Consider the following 23,264-nt stretch of genomic DNA (forward strand, 5'->3'; position numbering starts at 1 on the left):
ACAAACTTTAACCAGCTATTTATTGCTCAGCACATTTGGAGTAAAAAATATTATGGGCGCTTTGCTGTCCGGTAACATTTTTTTTCCATTAAAAACAAAAAATAAATAAAAAATCCACACTCCGTCACTGTCATTTGCCTTGTTTCTCGCGTTCAACAGCTGTTATTAGCAAGTGCGTCAAAAAGTGTCCTTGCTCTTTCGTACACACTAAATAATAAAAGTTAAAAATGAGACGAATGGTGCTGTGCCATTTCGTTGTGATTGTAAAAGCGCGCCAACGTAGGTACATAGTACATTATTCAACGAAACTCGAACAAAATATTGCCAGACGGGTTTTCAAACTTAGACAAAGGATAAAACATTGGTGACATGTGGTGAAAATATGAAAAGTAAATTTTTTATTAAAAAAAAAATGTTACCGGACAGCAAAGTGCCCATAACATTTTTTACTCCATATGTGCTAAGGAATAGCTGGTTAAAGTTTGTCGGGTACGTGCCGATACAACCTGTATATATTTATATATATCTACTATACTATTATATATTTTATATTATTTAAAATATATAGTTAGCAACTGCTTGTATCAACCAAGAAAACTTTTCAAATTATTTATAAAGAGCAATAATTAAGTAAAAGTCAATACACTAGACAAAACAAGAATCGCATTTAATAAATCTGCCTATTTCTGACTGTCCTAAAACAGGTTTATCTCCTAGTTGGACAGCCAAAGATCACTGTAATATGTAATGTTTTTTTTTTAAATTAATAAAAAAAATATATATATATATATATATACATATTTTATCAAAGCGCAAAAGGCGAAGGCACATCCCTGATTCTTGTGGACACGGCTTTGTTGTTCGCGTCCATCGCGTGATAGTATATGTTTCTAAAACTGATCTATATTATACGATGTGATAAGCTTAAAACAAATTAAAATAATGCTTACCTATGGAATGTAATACGACAATTGGGTTTATTCTCTTTTTCACTTCTATTTTTACAAGTTTTCATAGCGCAACCGACCATTTTGCCGCGTTATTTCGTAAAACGAACTCGACCGTAGCTCGACGCTAGTTCGAACAAGAATGATGACGTCACATTCTTTTGATTCATGGGAAGCCATACGCGAGCCCAGCCGGCTCAATGGAACCGGTATGGGGAGTGGGGATAATACGCTTTTAATCACTTAGGGCAGGTCTACTAATATTCATATGTCTATGGTATGTATTATAAAAATAAAAGTTTACTTTAACTACGAAATGATTGAACTTATAATGACATAATAATAAATAATAAATTATACATACACTTAAGATTAAACAACTTTTCATTTTACTTTTAATGACTTGTACATACTAACAAAATTTAATATCGATGATTTTTTTAATGTTTTTACTTTAATGTTTCATATTTCAATACATTTCCCCCTCAAAAAACTTAACGCATTATGTCTGAAAAGGGTCCACTATTCTCTGTCCCGCTTTAACAAAGTATAGCGAACGGGGTGTAGTAGCGCATTGTGGGAAGGGGCCCCGAGCTATTGTGGTAATATTGTTACTTATTACTGCATTAGTGTAAATTGGGCAATATCGCATGCGAGCAAAAAAAGTCAAATGTGGGATTAAACAAAACAAAGCGTTTACTTTCATACTTGAATATTTGCACGAAGACGGTTAAATGCCCCTTTCGTTAGTTCATTAGAATGAACGGACACAATACATACGAGAGTCTTCCGACGTTCTGTCTTATAGTGTTAGTATCCGCGTGCAGGCGACAGTAAGTAAAATATGGCTAAAATAGATTTAAAAAAAAAAATTATATGTACATATATTTGCATCAAGACGAGGCATCATCCTTTTGTCTAGTTCATTAAAATTAGCATAGATATAATAATAATAATAACATGGCATTTATATAGCGCAGTTTAGTGTCATTTCACTTCAAGTGCGCTTAACTATAACAAACTTAAAAATGGTAATTCAGTATTAGTGGTTCTTAAAATTATTCCTAATTGTGCCTTACCCAATACAGATCTAATATTATAGCACTAAATATGTACACTGTTTATACAAAGTGATGACAAAACTTAGAATAACAAAAACAGTAGGACAGGACAAAACAAGAATATTAAAACTAAAACATAATATAAAACAGGAGGCAGTTTGTGCTCAGAAATGAATTTTCTGAGCAGACATTTTAAAAAGGTACAATAAGGAGACAACCGAAACCAAACAATTACCGGAAGTTTTAGAATATGGCTTATTATAAAACATTGAAAAGAAGTTAAGATTTTTGAATGGTAAGATTTTTTAAATAATTTTGTTTTTAAAGCCCGTTTAAATTCAGCCAAATTCTGGAGATTAGTAAGAGCTGAAGGAAGTCTATTCCAGATGAGCGTGCCTGTTACACTAAAAGAATGATCATAGTAAACGGTTCGATTTGACCTAGAAAGTTCGATTAGACGATTACTAACATCTAGATCTGCTGACCTTAGAGTAAGCTGTCCTTAGAGTAAGCTGTCCTTAGAGTAAGCTGTCCTTAGAGTAAGCTGTCCTTAGAGTAAGCTGTCCTTAGAGTAAGCTGTCTATTGCTTAAGTTATATGTATTGTTGTTGTAAGAGATACGGGATGCCACTGCAGACAGTTTACCAAATTTACGAAATAATATTACTCAGCCTACGGTCTGATTGTTTTACTCTCTGTTCAAACTTATATTTAGCTAACTATTGATGTTTTTAACTTGGCTTCTTCATTGAAAACATTGATGTTGACTAGCTTGGAATGTTTTATCCAGGGTTTATGTTAGAATGGAGTTTTCAGTTAGATTTACGACTAAACAACCTGGCCTAAGTTTAGCATACATAATAATATAATAGACTTGGGCAGTGATGTGATGTATCTTGAAATCTCCCTATTTCTAGGAAAACAAATCAATCGGAATTTTTCATGGGTAAAATGATTTTTGAACCTGGAAAAAATATTAGATATTAGTTACGTGTGCTAATTTTAGCTCCCATTCAGAAAAGAACTTACATTTACATATTACACTAGCTATACCCCGCTACGGGTTCCTGTGGTTCAGTCTGTCTGTGCAGATAGAGAACAATAGCGCCTGTTGCCTTTGTATTTTTCGAAAAAGCATGTTTTTACCTTTCACAGGTTTGATTGTAACTTTGTGTCTAAATTTTAAAGCAATGGGTGAAGAACTTTCAAAAATTTAAGATTTTGTATGAACGAACATTAAATTTTTTTTTTATTACAGTTAAATAAATAACAAATGTGTTTCGCTTTCTAACTACATAATTCGATGCTGTATTCATAAACATTATATTATATTATAGTAAATTATAAAAATCTACTATGAATTATCTATGCGTCAATATAAATAACTAAGTATGTAATTTTAAAATCTTTAATCGTAATTATAATACCCATTAATTAGAATACCCACACACAGCCTTTATCTTTGTGAATACCGCACAAAAGTCCCAACTGCTCCCAACCGTCTGGAGGTGGTGAGGCTGGAATCCCCAATCGGGATATGTAGTGAGGCTGAAGGTAGTGGAAGGGGAAGAATGTGGGGAAGTACCTGGCTGATCAGGACTGGTCATCATTGGTCACATTGGTAAATACTTTCAGTATCGCCCTGGTGAAAGACCACCGTTCAGGATGAAATCGTTGTTTAAAATGGCTTTAGCCATGTTTGGAGATCAAATCTGAATAGTCAGATACTTCCCAACCTTCCTCTACCCCATCTCCTACCCCTCCCCACTAACTTCGGCCTCATAAAACACCCCAATTGGAGATGCCAAATCTTCTTTATGACTTGTTTTGAGAATTTGTTTTTTTTATCCACACAACTATCTATTTATCTATTTAGGAATTGTGTTGACAAAAATATGTGTATGTTATATCAATGAAGCAACCACGATTTGACAGCAAGCGATTTTATGAAAATAGAAAGCCCAAACTAAAATATAATTTTATAATAGCTGGACTGTATTTTAATAGTAATATGTAATAATAATACTAAAAAAAATTGATTAAAATTTTAGATCAACAAGGTAGAGACAGACTTAAGAAGACTGAGGGACCCCCTGCAAATCCACCTGCCGGCCACCTACTCCGGGAGACTGGGAGAAATAGACGACCTCCTCGATAGGAAGAAATCCCCACTAGCCAAGTTAAAATCTATCATCGAAGACACTAGCAAGAAAATAAAGAACTCTACGACATAATATAGGCTCTGGCCCAAGCCCTGAACCTGAACTGCGTGAACATGGAACTTAACTCCACGTTATCAGAACCCTTATCCCAGACAAATAATTGAGATATTTACAAACAAATTTACCCAACAATAATTTGTCAAGTGAATGTGAAACTGCCCCAACTGTTGCAGACAATTTAACTTTTATTACTTCATTGACTTTATGCGACTGATTTTATTGTGCAGAAAGAAACTATGTTTATATGGAAGTTTTCAATTTTCGTTTATGTGTCCTAAAATACATTGTTTATTTGTTCGTCATTTTTAGTTCCCCCTTAGGTTCACCATTAAGTGATCTCCATTAGGTGGATATATTATCACAAATAAACAAAACAACAAGATTCTGTTCATAAATAAATGTATTATTTGTAAATATAAATAACTTCTATAAATGTGCTCAAATGCAGCGAGGGTAGTTCTGCAGTCAGGCGGCGAATTGATCCATTTGTATTTTTACATCCGGTCACTTTTGTAGTTAGCTGTTGGGGAAAGAATCCAATGTAAATAAAACTTGGTTAAGATGTATCATAAAGTTAAAAAGTTATTTTCCGTTTTTATAAATACGTTGATAAAAAGGAGGATTAGGATTCTCATTCATCTTGTTACGTTTGCCCTCCTCTCCCTGTACAACAATGTTAGCCGTTGGATGGTGTTTATGTTTTGCACACCTTTTTGGGTAAGAAGACCATTATCTGACGCACACAAAATATGCTATAAGACTTTATGTTGTTAATGTTTAGTCGCATTTAACTCTTTCCTACTCTAGGATTCAGCCATTTGTTTTGTCTTTCATTATTATATTATATTATATCCCTGTAGACACAAAGCACTGTTAATACATGTACACGACACTTGTAATCAGCACTTATTAATATTCCCTCGATAGATTTTTCATCTAACTATACCTATATTTACATCTTCACTATTTGTAAACAATTTTACACTCTTTTAAATATAAGCAAAGCATTTTGATAAAACATAAGACTTCTATTGTAACTCTTGAGGATACTTAAACATATATAATATGTCTCGCACATTTCAATATATCTGTAATCTGTCTTTATTTCCCCCAAATTGCAATCATTCAAATTCATAATATGCCTACTCAAAATTTTATTTGTATTTATATCTAAACGTAAATGCATGTTCTTACAGTTTTCTGTTTTGATTTATTTTTTATTGAGAAACATATTTTTGTTTGCTTTAAAAATTGTTTTTGATGTTGATATTTGTGCTCCTATGTTTGTTTTAATTGTGTCTTATGTTTTTGAAAATAACACATAGTATGGAAATGAAAATTGTGGAAGGCACTCATTTTACCTTCAAGGCCTTAGCTAGGTGTGTGTGGTGATTTCTTTAAAATAATTTTCATTGGCATTTTTTTCCAAAAAAAAAATTTGTTAAAGATTATTATCGAACCCTGAAAAAGAATACTCCCTACAAAAAGAAGTTCTAAAACTTTACTCAGTAAATTTTGTACTGGAATTTTGCCAAAAGCAGAAAAAAATCACAGCACATCCGTCTCCGCTCCGCAAGCCAGGTGAATCTATATCATTATTATGGTATTATAATTCAAAATCAACAGATAAAAAGATTTTATTCTAGATTTATTTGAATGTACATACTATGTATAGTGTTTGATTTCAGCATTTGACTAGTTGCATTTATTATTGTATCATGACATAGAATATTGCTCACTTCATAGTTACGCGATATTATTAAGGTTATAATATTAACATCCAATTTACCACACAATTCTTTATGTAAATCATTTGTTCTTCCATGATTTGTCTAAATTTATGAAATATTTGAAAATTAAATTTTGTTTATCCTAAAATTAATGTCTTGTTACATATTTCTTTTGTCTACAAAATGTCCAAATAAGTCTTAGCTTTATTTCATCATTAATGTTCAACACTAACAATGAAATACATACACATATTGTTAAAATCCATTCCAGCTAGAATAAAACCTGCAAATGCATTTCTTTCATAACAAAAAAAACTGCTAAAACTCCTTAAAAAAAGTTTACCGTAAACTATTATTAACTTTATAGCTCTCAACTTTATATGTAGTCAATATTTTTAATCAAAACAAAGTTTTTACTTTTGGGAAGTTGCAATATTAACTTAAATTTTCAACAAATGTGTTATTTCAGAATGTTTAACATTTCTTTTGCTGTGCCTCTAGTGTTTAATGCTTCCTAACTAAAATTTACAATTTATTTTCCATTAATACGCTTATATTAACTACGTAGAAATGTAGATCTTTTGGATTTTTTATTCATTTGACCTGTTGAAATTTTCAGTCCTCTGAAAATAATATTTGCCTTCTATTGTAGACTATTGTATTATAGTGGATATCCTAATGAAACTTACTTAGAGTAACTAACCTTGCACAACTAACTATAACTATAAATTTATGCGAAAATAGTTAATTTTCTTACTAACCACTAGTTGACTGGTGGTTCCAGCCATAAAGCAAATACTTGGGTAATTTATAGTTTACCCTGTAATAACGTTAAAAGCTTTAAAACTTTAAAATCTAAACATCTCGAGCTTTTAACCCATTTGGCTCCAAATAAGCTAGTGGTTGTAATTTTGCCTTCATTACTGGTTCAAAACTAGTGTACGATGCCTTTAATTTGCTGTTTTCTCATAAAATATGTTTTTAGTGCTCATGTTGGGTGCAGTACTTTGACCACCATTGGTGAATAGTTACATATTTTGTTATATTTGAATCTCAATATTGTTCTTCATATATTATTTTTATACTTATACGTCAATATAATTTCTAAATTATTCATTGTACTAACTTTTAAGAGAAAATCAAATTCATTTATAATTTTCAAATTTAATGTAGATATGATAATTATTGATTAAATGAATCAATCAATATTTTCAAAGTTTAACATTTTAGAGTAGGCACTGGAAACTTAAAAGTCAAGTTCAATAGCTTTAATATACCGAGTTTAATTTTTTCACACAGAAACATCCATGTTTGATACTCTAATTACTACGAATTTTAAAGCACGCATTAAGCTACTTGAGACTTTTAAAAAAAATTTACAATACATATATAATTTAGCACTTGTAGAAGTACTTTACATTTGTATTATGAACCAAATGGGACTAAGTAAAATTTAACTACATACTACTGTACGAAATGTCTTTTTCATTAGACTGTTGAATTAGCATTTTTTAATAGTCCACAAAAGCTCAAGCAATGCTCTTTATCATGTTAAATATTCTGCCGAATGTTACAACTTCACTTACAAACCTTAAAGGGTGTTTGTAAGTGAAATTGTAACAATCAGCAGAATATTTAACTATTTTGCCGATTGTTACAACTTCACTTGCAAACCTTAAAGGTTGTTTGTAAGTGAAGTTGTAAAAATCGGCAGAATAGTTAAATATTTAACTATTCTGCCGATTGTTACAACTTCACTTACAAACCTTTGTGGGTGTGTTGTAGTTTAGTAAGTAATTGTTGCATAGTTATAAATATATTCATAATATTATGGTTGTTTTAATAAAAAAGATATATTTACAAGTCTGTATTTCTTTGTATTATTAATAAGTTAAGAAGTTATGTGTCAAATAGTGTTTAGTTTTTTGAAGGCAAAGGTGTATATGAAATTGTTGTGTTTGGTAAATTGAAAAAATAAATAATATGTTGGATTTTCGACTTGAACGCACATACAGGGTTACCATAAATATGAAGAAGATATCAAAAGATTCATTAAGATTGAGGATGTATATTTTATTCTTGTTTTTCTTTGAATTTGATTTTCTTCCTGTTACCTACCATTAACAGTGTTCCCCTCAAATCGCGCAGTTCATGATATTTAAAAGTTTAAATGATTTGCATCTCCTTTAAAACTTTTCACTGCTAAAGGGTATAAAAACAAGAAGGTTATTTTTTTTATCAATAACCGGTTGAAGTTGGTCACTCTGAGCTAATCATAGCTATTTGTGTTGTCGCAATGTTGTTATAGTTAGTATTGTAATTAACTCAAAACAAGCACCCTTATTTTTTATAAGGTTCATTTTTGTATCCTCAATTTTTTATGTTTTCAATTTATTTTTTCTTAATTTATAATATTTACCATTGATTTAGACTCTATTTTAATGATTAGTACTTAATCTTGCGGAGACATAACATTTGTGTGACTCTAGTAAAAAAATAAATTTGATTACTAATAAAACGAACACCAATTCAAATTATTGAAGTTAGTTTTTTTTTGTAAATTTGAATTTAATATTTTAATTCATCCATTGTTTGTAGAAAGCAGTGTTGTAAATATGCATTGATTAACATCATTTTTATTATAATACAATTTTAGGATTTATATTTTGGAAAGCAGGTGACAAGTCATCAAATTTTTCTGCCGAACCTCTGTTTATAGACATCAAATTAATGAAATTGTATGGATGATAATTAATAAATACCTCTTAATCGACATATGGTTTCATTCAAATATAGTAACCCTTGATGTTTTTGCTTTTATTCTTCAGAAATGTTTATATACCTTTTTACCACGAGCTTTGGCTTTTCCTTTTTGTGAATTTAGGAAGGGAAACTGAAAATCTGACTCCGTTTAACTATTATATATATAATAGAGTAGGATAAATGTTTTAAATGCTTTAACGTTTTTAGGCATATTATGGCAAGTTTACAAAACGAGATGAGCGAATGCTTGCCATATTGTGCCAAATTTATCTACATTTCATAAAACATTTTGAAATTTCTTTTCAAACCTTCCCGCGATTTGCAGTTATGCGGAAGAAACTGAGATAATACTACTATTTTATATATTTTTTGGTAAATGTATTAAATATCCTAATTTAGTGCATTCAATTTTGACAGTCCGTGAAACCAAATCTGATTCAAAGCTGTTCACAATTAAAAATTTAAGTTTTCAAATATATATTTTCATCTGTGATTATCAAGTAGGCCATAGACAACATATCGAGCCATAATCGGCAGAACAGCGTAAGCGACGTTTTTTGTCAAATTACGATTTTTAACGAAAGCAGTTCAATGTTACCTAATACGTATGTGACAAAAATATAACAGTTCTATCTTATACGCCTGACGCTTTTTTGGTACCTGTGCCTTTTAGCGTATGAACTTCCTTACAAATCTTGTAGGCGAGCAAAACAGCGCAACCGACGTCATTTGATAGCGTAAGCGACAATATGGTCGGTTACGTTCTTACGCCGAACGGTAGAGAATGTTCCAGTTTTGTCAGTTAGCGTCCATCGGATGACCAGTGCGAACGTGTCAGCAGAAATTCTACACGGTAAATCTGTTTAATTTAACGTTACGTATTTAAATATTGGCATAATTAGTTATATAATATTAGTATAATTACTGTTACCTACTACGCACTGTGCGTTTAAGGGGTAAAATGTCATTGTGTTATGAAGTAAACTAATACAAAATACTTTTCTTGTGCAGATGGCTCCACAAACTCGAACGCGTAAGATGGTAGAAATAGCATTACAGTATATAGCCAATACCTCTTCAGGTTCACCGATTATTCTGCCAAAGATAGATAGTGATTCAAGAATGTCACCTACATTACCGAAACCTTTGACTACTGTCCGTCTAGTAGATTGATACACTGATAGCGAAAGTGATTCGATGGACATTCTGGAACCCCCCAATAATAATTTAAGAACAATTTTATGTATTGACGAGGAGCCCCATAATCAGAAAATAGATGTTTGTGGTGGGAACACTTCAGCAACAGCACATTTAAGTCCAATTGTTCAATTCTCCGATACTGAATTATGTTTAGATTTCGAACCATCTGAAGAGTCTTGGAAGCCTGATTCAGATGATGCAGATGCAGAAATGAGCGATGAATGCTTACTTATTGGCAGTGTTAGTGATCCACATTTATCTGTTGGATATGCTGGGTTAAGGAAATCAAAATTAGTCCCAAAGAGAGTGCGAAGGAGAGGAAAAAATGTACTGGACAGCACAAAAGTGTTAAACCAAATCCGTGTCTAAATAAAAAATGTGGCAACAACTGTGCCATTCAATTCAGTGAAGAAGATCGCCTTAACATACATGCATTTTATTGGGGCATGGTCAGCAACCAGCGGCAGAGGGACTGGCTCCTTTTGTGTATAAACAAACAGCCAATCAAAAGAAAAAGGGCTAAAAATGATAGCAGAAGAAACACATCATATAAATATTTCATAAATTGGAACAGGAAAAGAGTTTAAGTCTGTCAGCAATTTATTTTGAAAACTCTTGACATCGGGCAAATGACTATCAGGCATGCATGCAATAATATTTTAGAAAATAATTTTTCTAAAGCCGATATGAGAGGAAAGCACGAACCATCTAATAAAACGGACCAAGAAAAAAAGGACATGGTAATAAAGTTTATTACAATTGCCCGCTGTTCCATCTCACTACTGTCGAAATAAATCTTCGAAAAGATATCTTCCTGCCGATTTGCGTAATGTGAAAACTGTGTATAAAATATACATTGAAAATGTTAATTCATTAGATGAATCTGGGCATAGTAACATTGTGAGTCTGAATATTCTTAGAAAAATATTTAATACGAATTTCAACTTGGGTTTTCATTTACCTAAAAAGGACAAGTGTTCTTTATGTGAGAAAGTGAAAAAAATTTTCGGTGACGAGAAGCTTCAGCAAACTGAAATGGATATTTACAAAAGTCACCTCAGCGAAAAGTATAAATGCAAAGAGATCTTCATTAATGATCAGGCTAAAAGCAAAAATGATAATGATATTTTGTGCGCAAGTTTTGACCACGAGAAGGTGCTAACCACTCCCCATGGAGAAAGCGTAAATTTGTATTATAGTCGAAAATACGGAGATCAAGTATAGGGATCTTAAAGGTCTCTGCGAGAAAGGTATTATTCCTGAGAGGATGAGGAATGAATTTTTGGAACTGCCACATGGATCCACAGTGGAAGATACCTTACCTGAATCCGACCAGGAAGACATGTGAATAGTTTTGAAAAATGTGGCTCAAACCAACAAAGTTTTGAAAAATTGCCGATATAAGGGCTATTATTAAAAAAATATATACGTTGTATCTATTATGTTTATTATTTGTTAAAATCTTTTTGTTTTATTTTTATTGTTTTGGAAATAACATTTTTATTTTTATTGTTTTTAGAAAATAACATTTAATCTTAATTTTCCCAAAGTACAAGCAAGATAATTAAAAAATATTACTTTTAAAATATATATGTTTTTTATTAGTAGTTACTTATGGCCTATTGCATGATAATTTTTTTTTTTAAATCTACTCCAAATAGCGTAAGCGACATTTCAGAGGGAAAAGAATCTGTTAGGGTTACAGGCAAAACAGCGTTACCGCCACTATCTCGACAACTGGAGGCATTCAAATAAAAAGTATTTTCATTTCATACAGGCAGTAACCAAAGATTATTAATCGTGATTAACCTAAATCCTTTTTGGAATCAATTAAGAAAGTTAATTAAAAAAAACCTTCTCCTGTATAATTTACAAATTGTCGCTTACGCTGTTCTGCCGATTATGGCTCGATATAAAAAAAGAAAATATTTAATGTTGACTCGAAGAAGTATTTTCAAAGGGACTTCCACGCAGAGTTCGCGCGTTTGTTAAGTTTACAATTTTTTTTTATATTTCCTCAAAATATGGGATGAACGGTAGAAAGTAAGCGGATTTATTGGCTAAATAGCACTGTGATCCATTTATATATTTCCATATTAAAATTTGAAGGTATGGTTTTTTTTAATGAGGGCGGTAAATTTCCAAACTGAACGCTCAGAAATCCCGGTTGCTGGACTCGTATTTCAATTATTAAAATTATTATTAAAAACCCGTCTGATTGCTAATTGAGTATTCTACCTGCCGAATTATCAACCAATAGATGTAAATGTTTTCTAAATTCGTCAGAAGATAGTTTTCCACTAAGGAACCATAATTCTTTCATCAGCAATTTTGACAATTAATACCACTTTTTCTATACATGTAGATAATGTGAGTCGACATCTTGCAAGATCCGCCCTGGAAATTTGTGGTGGTTCTGACTGGCTCACAAAAAGTGCCTAAATGAAATCTCTAAATAGTATAAAACAAAGTCACTATCCGCATCTGTCTGTTTGTATGCTTAGTTCTTTTAAATTATGCAACGGAGTTTGATAGGGTTTGCATTATCATTTAGAGAATTTCTTCCGGAAGGTTTATATTTTGTATAATTCATGGATATTTTATTTATTGAAAGTAGAGAAAAGTCGAGTAATGCCGGGTACACGTCAGCTAGTTGAAAATAAGTGAATTATTAATGTTTTTTGCTAAATAATAAATATGTATAATTATTATGTTGATATTGAGCATAAAAGGTAAATTCAAAATGTTCCAAACAAATTTTTCGTGACATCTACAGATTTCTAATCTAAAAATCCCAGAGCAGGTTTTACAAGTCGACAACTGATATCTATGATTAGTTCTCTGAAATAAGTTGAGATATTCACTTTTCATATTTTTAATATTGAATATAATAAAATAATTCATTATACTAATAACTTAAACTAATTTGCACAAGTTTTCAGCCTGCACGTATGCAGAGAAATAAATAGGAAAGGTTTTTACAGTCCAAGCACAGCAATAGAAATGTATTTTGTTATTGCTAACATTGGTTCATCTTATAAAGTAAACACAAGGAAAATATTTATTTGTTGGCAAATAATCATCTAGGTTCCAAATAGTACAAGTTTTTTTGTGGAAAATGTAAGGCTACCGGCTTCCATGCTTTTTGAGCTCTTCATCTATGGCTTCTCCAGGGGATGGTACTTTGGTTCCATAGGGAAATATATCAATAGATTGTACATGGGCTCTTACAGATTTTCCTGGAGGAAAGTGTATCGATTCATCCCCTAAATTTGTGAAAATTGTTCCTCCTAGGTTTTTGTCTCCGGGTCCACCAAAAGTTATTTCTGTATCTCCTCCGGGATGTGAATATATCCCGTCATGCTTGTCTTTATTTCCACCCTTTTTATCACCATCTTCTTTACTGCTCCCGTCTAAAAATCCTCCAGTAAGTGGTGGTCCTATGGGTTTTGCAGAGCCTGATGTTCCTGTTGTCGGTCTTTCTAGTGCGCTTGGTCCTGTGTCTGCTCCACTGTCTGGTCTAAACGGCCTCTCTGCTCCACTATCTGGTCTAAATGGCCTTTCTGCTCCACTTCCAGGTCTTGATGAAAATCCCGATTCACTTGAAGATCCTGGTTTCGATCCTATAAATATATTTAATTAGCTATTTATTAACGGACATCGTCCAAATTACAAAATAATAACACAAATACAGTAAAATGAAAAATACAGGAGTAGACAAAGGTACATGAAAGCAAAGACATAAGGCAGATATAATATAAGAAAATAAAGTGACAAGTCGAATCAAGTCAAGACTACGCCGTGGGTCAGGACCACAGGACACTTATAATATTCCGTTACTTGTTTAGCGACTGGCAAAAATCATTCAGACTTATCCCAAAAAAGTTAAGGTTTTGACTTGAGTTGACCAGTACACATTCTGGACAATGGTGAATAATATCCATAATTTGTCGAATGATGGTTGAGGAAGAGCAGTTCATTATTTCTGAGTTTGTGCGAGGGGATATTGAAGGGAATGATTTGCAGTAGAGTAGGTGAATCAATAATACCATTTATAATTTTGAAGAAGCAAATGAGGTCATTTCTTTCCCGACGGACTTCCAAAGGAGAGAGGTTTAGAGTTCAATTTCATCATATGAGTATTTGCCTTTTTCTAATCCTAGCCTCCTAGCAATCCCTCTTAAGAACCGATGTTGAACAGATTCAATGCGTCGAATGTGAACAGCATAAAAAGGAGACCAGATAACACAAGCATATTCAAGATGGGGGCGAACCAAGGAGCAGTAAAGAGTTCTAAGGGTATTTACGGTTTTGAAGTCCGTGAAGTGATTCTGGTGATGAAACCAAGTAGTTTGAGGGATTTATTAACGATTGCAGTTATGTGAACCCGAAAAGAAAGCTTGGTATCATGAGAGACACCAAGGTCTTTAATAGATGTAACAGTTGTTAAGCAAATATTATTAAGTTTGTATTTGAAGACAATCGGTTTTTTTGATCTGTAGAAGGACATAATTTTGCATTTATCGACATTTAGTTTCAAACAATTAATTTTACACCAATCATAGAAAGAGTCGATATCCGATTGGAAAAGAAGGCAGTCATCGTGATTTTTTATTATTTTTAGAATCTTATTGTCATCCGCAAAAAGCCAAAAGCGTGTATGAGAGAAAATACTAATAATGTCGTTTATAAACAAGTTAAAAAGAAGCGGCGCTAGATGTGCTCCTTGAGGTACGCCGGATGTTACTTCAATAATAGTAGACACAAAGTTGTTTAATTTGACTCTTTGTTTTCTATTGCTTAAATAAGAATTAAAGAAGGATAGCAAGGGTATGAACAATGAAGATAATGAAGCATGCATGTATTATTTATTAAAGATGTTAAGTTTTGTAATACCGTCTTCCTTTCCCGGCTTGTTTCCGCCCGATTGACTCGCTCCAAATATATCTTCATCATCGTCTACATTCACAAATGATACTCCTCCCTCTCCACTTCCCGGTCTTCCTTTGTCGTCTTTGTCGATTTTGTTATTGCTTGGCCTTGAGATGACTCCGGGTTTACCATTTGGTTTGTCACTTCCACTTGGGGGGCCACTAGGTTTAGATACTCCAAAAATGTCATCATCTTCATCACCTATTCCGGGTTTTGGACCGTCTTGATCTTCGCTGCTCGGTCTACCATCAGGGCGTCCGCCTGGCCTACCTGGCCTATCGAAGGGTCGATCTCCTCCAGGCCTTCCTCCAGGCCTTCCACCAGGTCTGCCCCCCGGCCTACCGGTCGGTTTGCCCCCAGGTCTAGTTCCAGGTCTACCACTTGGACCTTCTGGACTTCCATTTGATTCAGAACTTCCTCCCGGTTTGCTACTAGGCCGTCCGCCGCTTCCAGGCCTATTTCCTCCATAACTAGGCCTATTTCCACTACCAGGCCTGCTTGTAGGTCTGCTGCCGCCGGTTGGTCCACTAGGCTTTGCTTCCCCAAATATATCATCTTCTTCTCCGGAATTAGGCTTAGTATCATCATTACCAGTTAAATCAGGTTTTCCAATCTCATTACTTCCGCCGCTTGGCTTACTGTCTATTGGTTTTGAACTTGGTTTTCCAAATAAATCATCATCATCACCATCGTCACTTCCCGGCTTTCCTCCATTTGGACCACCAAATGAGTCTCCCGGACCAGATCCGCTAGTTGGTCTGGATCCTGGTTTTGTAGAATCCGAGCCAAAGCCAGGCTTCTCTTGACTTCCAGATGGTCCGGTATTTTTATCAAATAAGTCGTTTCCATCATCGTCGCCTCCAGTAGTAGGTGGCGGGATGGGCTTATTATTATTAGGCCGATTATTCTTTGGAGGTTTGACATGACCTGATGCTGCTGATCCCTCTGGTCTTCCAAATATATCATCATCTTTATCACTTGTGAATGAATTGCCTGGAGCAAAGTCAGTTGTGGGGAAGGGCTTGTTTAAAGCTGGGTCTCTGTAATCTGGGAGGACTGGGAAGAATGACGGAATGAATGGATCCTTGCTGCTCTTGACCACTCTGTATCCGATGCCTGGTCCAGCAATATAGTGAACAGTTCTATTAAACAACCAAATGATATATAGTTGCAGAATAATTGACACAAAAATGTTAATAATCTATGAAAAATATTTTTTTCTTCTTCAGACCTACCTCTGAACATTTTTATCATCAAGGTAACTGTACGATCCACGAACATTACCACTGGCATCGCTGCTTTCAGTTCTCCTTTGGTCTGGTCCAGCCGAAATGAATCTTAAAGCAGACAACATTAGCATTTTATCACATAAAATTATAATTACAACAACATTGTGCGTAACTTTGCGTGGACCCATTTTTTGACAATATATGCATAACCAAATACTGTAGAATAGTTATAATACCTCCAACTTCTGATAAATGGGAGGCGGGTACGGGTACTGCCGCCCCGGGAACCATTTATTGGATAACCAACACCCCTGCCATAGGTCACCCTAAGTGGTCTGCTACGTTTGGTGACTCTTGGCAGCAGATGCGTTTGCCCACCTACTGCGTTGCGGGTCAAATCGAGAGAGATTGGTCGAGGAAGACCATTTTTCCTCTCTAGCCGGACTCTATCTCAACCCATCGTCTTACACTGCAGTGGGAGGGATGATTCATTTGTTACTCCTGGCCACATTGACCCTCAGATTCCTACCCACCCTCCATACCTTTTTCTTTCTCAGATGATAGTATGCTACACTAGCACCTCCTAGCGGCAGGAATTGTGAGGCTTGATTTATTTTAATACATTTTAATAGACTGAATGCTGTAGAAATGAGTTATGAGATCCCTGATGCGTATGTGTGATAAAACCATGTATGATCGTGTGAGAATAAAAGGCTGATGTAAGCGTAATGAGTAAGACTAAGAAAGGGACACTTAGATATTTTGGGTATGTAGATCTAATGAACAAAGAAAGGAGTGTAAGGAGAATATATGACCCAAATGTGAATGATAAAAGAAGTCGGGGACGCCCAAGAAAGACATAGCACGATCAAGTGAATCAGATACTTGAGTCGGACCATGCCAAGAGTCAGAATAATAGAAGATGATGTATGAAGTTGAATGAGTCAAAAAGTGTGTGCCAAGACCGAGTTGTTTGGCGGTCTGTCCTCTCTGCCTACCCCTGCGGAGAAACGGCGTGCTGGTAAGTTAGTTATTATTTTATTTTATAAAGAAAGACAAATATTCCTGGGTTACGAATAACCGGCCAATAATTTTAAAATCTTCTACTACCATCACAGTAAGAGTGATGTTGCTTGTGTTGTGATGAAGGACTTATCCAGCCGAGGAATTGAAGTCACGATGCCTGGGTGGAACCCAGACACGATGCCAATTCAGTCACTGACCGGGGTCTTAATGGATTTTGTGCAAGATTATGTCATGCTACGCTAGGGGCCTCCATCGCCCAGTGTTGCCAATACAAGTATATACTGCCAATATATATTTGCACTTTAATGGAACATATAATTATATTGAAGCGTATTTGGTATAACCATGCCTTTTTCGGAAATAAATTATTACCTGTGCGCAGGGTTACTATATTCATTTTGCACTGAATCAATAGTAAGGGAAAAGAGAGATTTTTTTTTTAAATATTTGTTTGGGAAGAATTTATCTTGAAACAGTTAATTTACCTGTAAGATCCATCAAGTCCTCGCTGGACAGAAGTGTGACCTCTCTGTTTCTTTTCTCCTCTGACCAGCGGACCGTTATAGAACAGTGGTCCGATGGATCCCGGATTGGAATCAGGAAAAGCAGTTTTCACATGGAATCCGGTGTCTTTCCCTGCGATGTATTCCACATTGTGCCTCTCACCGACATCATCCACGTAAGAATATCGACCTAAAATTTTGGAATTATCAATATGGAACTCATTATTATAAGCAATAATTAGTCGCCTGCAATATTAATACAAATTGAAAATATCACAGGAGAAAAAATAAATGCCGCCGACGGGAATCGAATCCGCGCCTTCTGATGTCCGGTCAGACGCTCTGGACCACTGAGCCACGTCGGCTTATTTCCAACCCGCCAAATAATTCAATATGCACTAGTACTTCAATCAACTATTATTGCTTATTATATTTTTTAACAACCAGCTTTATTTTTGTAGGAAAGGCTTTGTTAGTGCTAAATTTCCCACTAGATAGCGTCGAGACATATTATATCTACATTTGCTGGTGAAATATTTTGACTTATTATTTTATTTTTTTTAATGATATTATATAATTTAATGATATTAATATATTAATTATTATTAATTATTACGGAATAATCTGATGATTACTGAAATTTAATTATTTCAGGAAAAACACTTTTGCAAGTTATGCTTTAAAATATTAAAATGAATTGTTTGCGCGCATACTTACGTGAAATGAATATGAATAAATAGTTTTGTATACATACTCAACTATTTTTTTATTTCATTAAAATACAATTTGTATTGAGTCACCGATACAGTATTGTATTTGCATGCCTTTCTTGGAAAAAATTGAGTGTGTATAAATATATTGCGCATGTATCGGCGCAAAAAAATAATTAATCTTAATATTTTAAAGCATAACTTGCAAAAGTGTTTTTCCTGAAATAATTAAATTTCAGTAATCATCAGATTATTCCGTAATAACTTGATATATTGTATTTAATGTTTGTAAGAGTCCTTTGGATGGAAACCGGAAGTGCAAATATTCAGTAAGCAAGTATTAATGAAATATTTTTAAATTCTTTTCATGTTAAATAATATTTTTTGAAAAAAAAATTGTTTTCAGCAATCATCATTAATATTTTCCTTATTATATGTGAAATCGATGCTTGAATTTTCATTCTAAACCAATGTTGGAGCTTTTGAAATTTGTGAAATCAGTGTGTAGGAATGTGGATACCAAATAAACGGTTTTCCTACCAGTAACATCCCCTCGCCTGTTTGCATCTTCCTGCTTTTCGTATGTGTTCGTCTTGAAACCAAAAGAGTAGCTCGGGTCCTCGTTGGGGTCGAAGTATGGATCGTCCTTGTTTCCTATGGGTCCTCTCGGCCTCTGGTCCAAGTCCATCTTCCTGTGGATATGGGGTCCTCGAGCACGAAATCTGATAATTAATAGCAACATTATTGATTTCAGGATTATATTTGTTAATTTTACTTTTTTTAATTGTGTTTTGTATCCGAAAAATGATTGCATAAATAGCAAAAACGATAATTTACAAATATCAGACTTAAAAACAAAACTTGAGATTATTTTTTATATTGCACCATTAATTTTTAAAATTTTTAAGCAAATTTTTTTCTAATCAAATTATACAAAATAAATAAGTTTTCGAATGATGACAAACGATTAAAATGTGTGAGTGTTTTTTTTACTGAAACGCTGATGAAACGAAAGATATTGAGGTCTCATTCATACCCTCTTGGCCCAGCAGTGTAGACCGTCTCCTTGATGATGTTGTCTTTAGGGTCCCTCGAGCCGAACCTCCCCTGCACCACATTAGCCCGGTTAGCCTGCGCGAGGTGGTAGGATGCGCCGCGGTCCTTGTTGTTGTAGCTTTAGAAAAACATCAATGTTAACATTACACACTTGTTGCTTTGATCGACTTAATCATGCTTTATTCTTATTATAATAATCATTATTAAAATTGATGTAATTCAGCTCTAAATGAGCATTGCGGATTAAGGCGCCATTGAAAACGCTGAATATCGACGTAAAATTAAAATAATGCATGCGCTCCATATATAATATATAAAAAATGTTAAATCATATTTAAAAAAATGAAACAATTTTAATGATAAACATAATTTAATAAAACAACGCGTGTATTCGAGAAACACAGGTACCTAATCTGAAAGGACTTGTAGAATATTTTTAAAGTATTTATTTATTCGTTTTGTTCAAACTTAAATGAATGAACTGTAAACAGAAGGGCGGGCATTGTCTGCGAGAAGGTTAATTAACATAATAATAAACAAACAATGAACTTACCCAAAATCAAAAGAACCATCCGCATTAACATTGCTGAAGTCCCCATCATCCGCCGCCGCCTTGGGGGGAGGACCCTGCGCAGAGGTGACCGCCATCAACACCACCGCCCCCACCAGCACACAGCATCCCTGAACACGGAGCATTGTTCCCCGCTCACCTTAGGCTGTGGGAACAACACATACCACTAATCAATCCATTATCTAACTTCATTAGCATTATTGCGGCAATAAAATCTTTCCATTCACCTTGTCATGAAATATTAATCACCTAGGATTAGAATTATTATCGAATTTCTTGAGCAAACAATGCAGATATTTTCGTGGTAATTGTTATCAGATAATTGTGGGTGTTTGTTTTCATTGAAAAATTGATATCTATCTTCCGCGAACAATGAGCAGATCTACCGAGATACGGAAGGAAACGCGCCAAGTGCAGCCAATGCACATATTGCACATGGTCACTGGACACATTACTCATTACGCGTTGTACCTATCTATTCAATCATATTTTTGATCGTTGAATTGGGAACCGGTGTTACAATTTAAAACATAAATATTTTACCCAACAATACCGCGAACTGGCGATTTTAAAATAAATTAATCTGTCAGTTTCCAGTTTAAAAATTTCTCTCACTTTCGTCCTGCTATTGAATGGAAATAGCTGTAGGTACACTTGAATATTGTAGCCGGATACAGTATATAATTGATTATATATTTGATACTGTATATATAAATATGTACTGTCTATGTATAGAATGAGAGGGTTTTTGTACAGGTTTATTTATAAAACATCTTTTACAACAACTCCTTTATTCCATATATATATCCTGTCCATATATGGAATAAATGGGTTGTTGTACAGGTTTATTTATAAAACATCTTTTACAACAATCCCTTCATTCCATATTTATTTCTATATATGGAATGAAGGGGTTGTTGTTATTTATAAAACATGTTTAAGGGGCACAAAGCTAACATTTCTTGCAAGGAAAAATTATTAAAAGCAATTTTAACACATTTTCGCGTTTTCCGCCATAATTTAAGGATTTCAAACTCAGATAACTAGAAAAGTTTTTTAATACAAAAAAGTACATTTATAAGCTACCCAGATAATTTTGATGGCCAACTGATAATACTGGTGAAACCAAAGAGAAACCGTGGTTTGAGAATGTTTCTGTTCTAATAATAGTCGAAGGAAACCGCGAAAAAACCGTAAAATCCCATTTAAGTATTAAAACACACATATGTTTTTCATTGTTTCATTGAATCGAATATAAAATTCGTTTTCTAATCTATTTAATTCCTGGATGAATCCTGGATTTTATTTAGAATCTCAGTCTTACGTTTTATGGCACTATTAGTTTATTTTAAACTTTTTATAATTGGTTAATTTTTACACAACTTTAAAAACACAAGACAAAAGTTATCATAAAATAATATTTTTACTATTTTCCAAATCGTTCAGTACCAACCTACCGCTTTTATTTTTGTATTTTTTTTTGCATCTGCATTAAAATATATTTATGAATACGACAACAATTTCCAGAAGCAAACAAAGAAAAAATGACTACAATATGCACCATAATTTTGCGACGATACCATGTAAGGTTGGGTACAAGGAAAATTTTATTACTATTGAGGGGAGGTTTTACGTATTACCTGTCAGACCTCCTTGTACCCTCCCTTCCATGCCTCGCAAACGATTTACAGGTGTTTAAAATAGTTTTATTTAAAATCCACATTAGTTATGATATGAGTATGAGTTAGTCCACAAGGTGGAGCAAGCACTCACTCACCTCACTTAAACGCAACGCTCGTTGTATTCTACGTGTTCACAGATGGCGTTAATTAATTAATTTTGTTTAAATACGCTTTTGCAAGGTATTGCTTTACAGTATTAAGACAAATTATTTGTTTGCGCCCTCATATACGCAATATGAATATGAATAAATAGTTTTGTCCATATAAGAACTCAATTCTATCGAGAAAGGCATACAAATACATATATTGGATTGAATCATCGGTAAAATATTGTATTTGTGTACCTTTCTCGAAAGAATTAAGTCTTTAAGGTTAAACGCAACGCTAGTTGTATACTACGTGTTCACAGATGGCGTTAATTAATTAATTTTGTTTAAATACGCATTTGCAAGGTATTGCTTTACAGTATTAAGACAAATTATTTGTTTGCGCCCTCATATACGCAATATGAATATGAATAAATAGTTTTGTCCATATAAAAACTCAATTCTATCGAGAAAGGCATACAAATACAATATTGGATTGAATCATCGGTAAAATATTGTATTTGTGTGCCTTTTTCGAAAGAATTAAGTCTTTAAACGAACAAAACTATTGATTCATATTCATATTGCGTATATACGGGCGCAAACAAATGATTTGTCTTAATATTGTAAAGCAATACCTTGCAAAAGCGTATTTAAACAAAATTAATTAATTAACGCCATCTGTGAACACGTAGAATACAACGAGCGTTGCGTTTAACCTTAAACGAACAAAACTATTGATTCATATTCATATTGCGTATATACGGGCGCAAACAAATGATTCGTCTTAATATTGTAAAGCAATACCTTGCAAAAGCGTATTTAAACAAAATTAATTAATTAACGCCATCTGTGAACACGTAGAATACAACGAGCGTTGCGTTTAACCTTACTTTATTATTTAGCGCAGATTCATATAAATATTGAATTTTCCGTTTACCGATCCGCCTGTTTTTGATATTCATGAAACCAGCGGCATAATATAATATTGACTAACTAAGGTTAGACATGTGACAGAGGTAATTACAACGGAAGGAAGATGTTTTTTATACACATACCAGTGGCTATAATAATTTGATAGTTATCACCACCAGCGGAATGAGAGAACAATGCAACCTTGTTCACATAAATACCACCTAATTATGTGTTATGACCGGCGAACAAACTCATAATAAATTCATGAAAAACTACATAATGTATTGAAAAATTAGGGATTAACATTATCACTGGTCTATTTACAACAATAAATTGGTACCTACCTATTGCTTTATTTTATTTTTGTGACCTACTGAAATAATACAATAAAATTGTGAAACAAATATTTTTTTAGATAATACTGTCTTCTATCTTTCGAATTGTTGTTAGTTCTACAAATGATTTTTAAAATGAATAAAATAACATAACTTACCCTAATTTATTTATTTCAACCCTGTTTCACAAAGTTTTCACCATTAATCGAATTTTCACAAAAAATATATCACTGAAAATTACACTAAATTCACTTAAAATCCATCACTTGTTTCGAAAAAATTAACACAAGAACCTGT

The 23,264-nt window shown here is 33.6% G+C and overlaps 2 protein-coding genes across 2 annotated transcripts in view; one reads left to right on the forward strand and one right to left on the reverse strand.

Annotated features, from left to right (window-relative positions):
• The window catches only part of MCU (mitochondrial calcium uniporter), a 245,994-nt gene extending 237,262 nt beyond the window's left edge, over positions 1–8,732 (forward strand). Inside the window, exon 7 of the mRNA XM_089637613.1 lies at positions 4,059–8,732. Coding sequence (XP_089493739.1) covers positions 4,059–4,241 — 183 coding nt within the window. The 3' untranslated portion in view covers positions 4,242–8,732. The remainder of the gene's footprint in view (positions 1–4,058) is intronic.
• A 4,124-nt stretch (positions 8,733–12,856) lies between these two features.
• On the reverse strand, positions 12,857–23,248 carry Cpr73D (Cuticular protein 73D). The gene is made up of 8 exons (XM_089637624.1): positions 23,126–23,248; positions 19,932–20,094; positions 19,359–19,496; positions 18,863–19,044; positions 17,595–17,802; positions 16,090–16,191; positions 14,819–15,996; positions 12,857–13,545 (listed from the first exon to the last, which is right to left on the reverse strand). Exons 2-8 carry the CDS (start codon positions 20,072–20,074, stop codon positions 13,049–13,051), a joined length of 2,448 nt encoding a protein of 815 aa, XP_089493750.1. The 5' UTR covers positions 20,075–20,094; positions 23,126–23,248; the 3' UTR covers positions 12,857–13,048.
• Positions 23,249–23,264: the final 16 nt, after the last annotated feature.

Source organism: Hesperophylax consimilis, chromosome 1 (genome assembly GCF_061612785.1).
Source record: "Hesperophylax consimilis isolate HC1 chromosome 1, BYU_Hcon_1.0, whole genome shotgun sequence".
Classification (NCBI taxonomy): domain Eukaryota; kingdom Metazoa; phylum Arthropoda; class Insecta; order Trichoptera; family Limnephilidae; genus Hesperophylax; species Hesperophylax consimilis.

Excerpts from the sequence above, each read along its gene's own strand:
- Cpr73D (XM_089637624.1), bottom strand. The coding sequence starts at position 20,074 with ATGCTCCGTGTTCAGGGATGCTGTGTGCTGGTGGGGGCGGTGGTGTTG. Across the intron at positions 19,045-19,358 it reads TACACTGCTGGGCCAAGAGG|ATTTCGTGCTCGAGGACCCC; the intron begins GTATGAATGAGA and ends ATTAATTATCAG. Across the intron at positions 13,546-14,818 it reads CAAGCCGGGAAAGGAAGACG|GATCGAAACCAGGATCTTCA; the intron begins GTATTACAAAAC and ends ATATATTTATAG.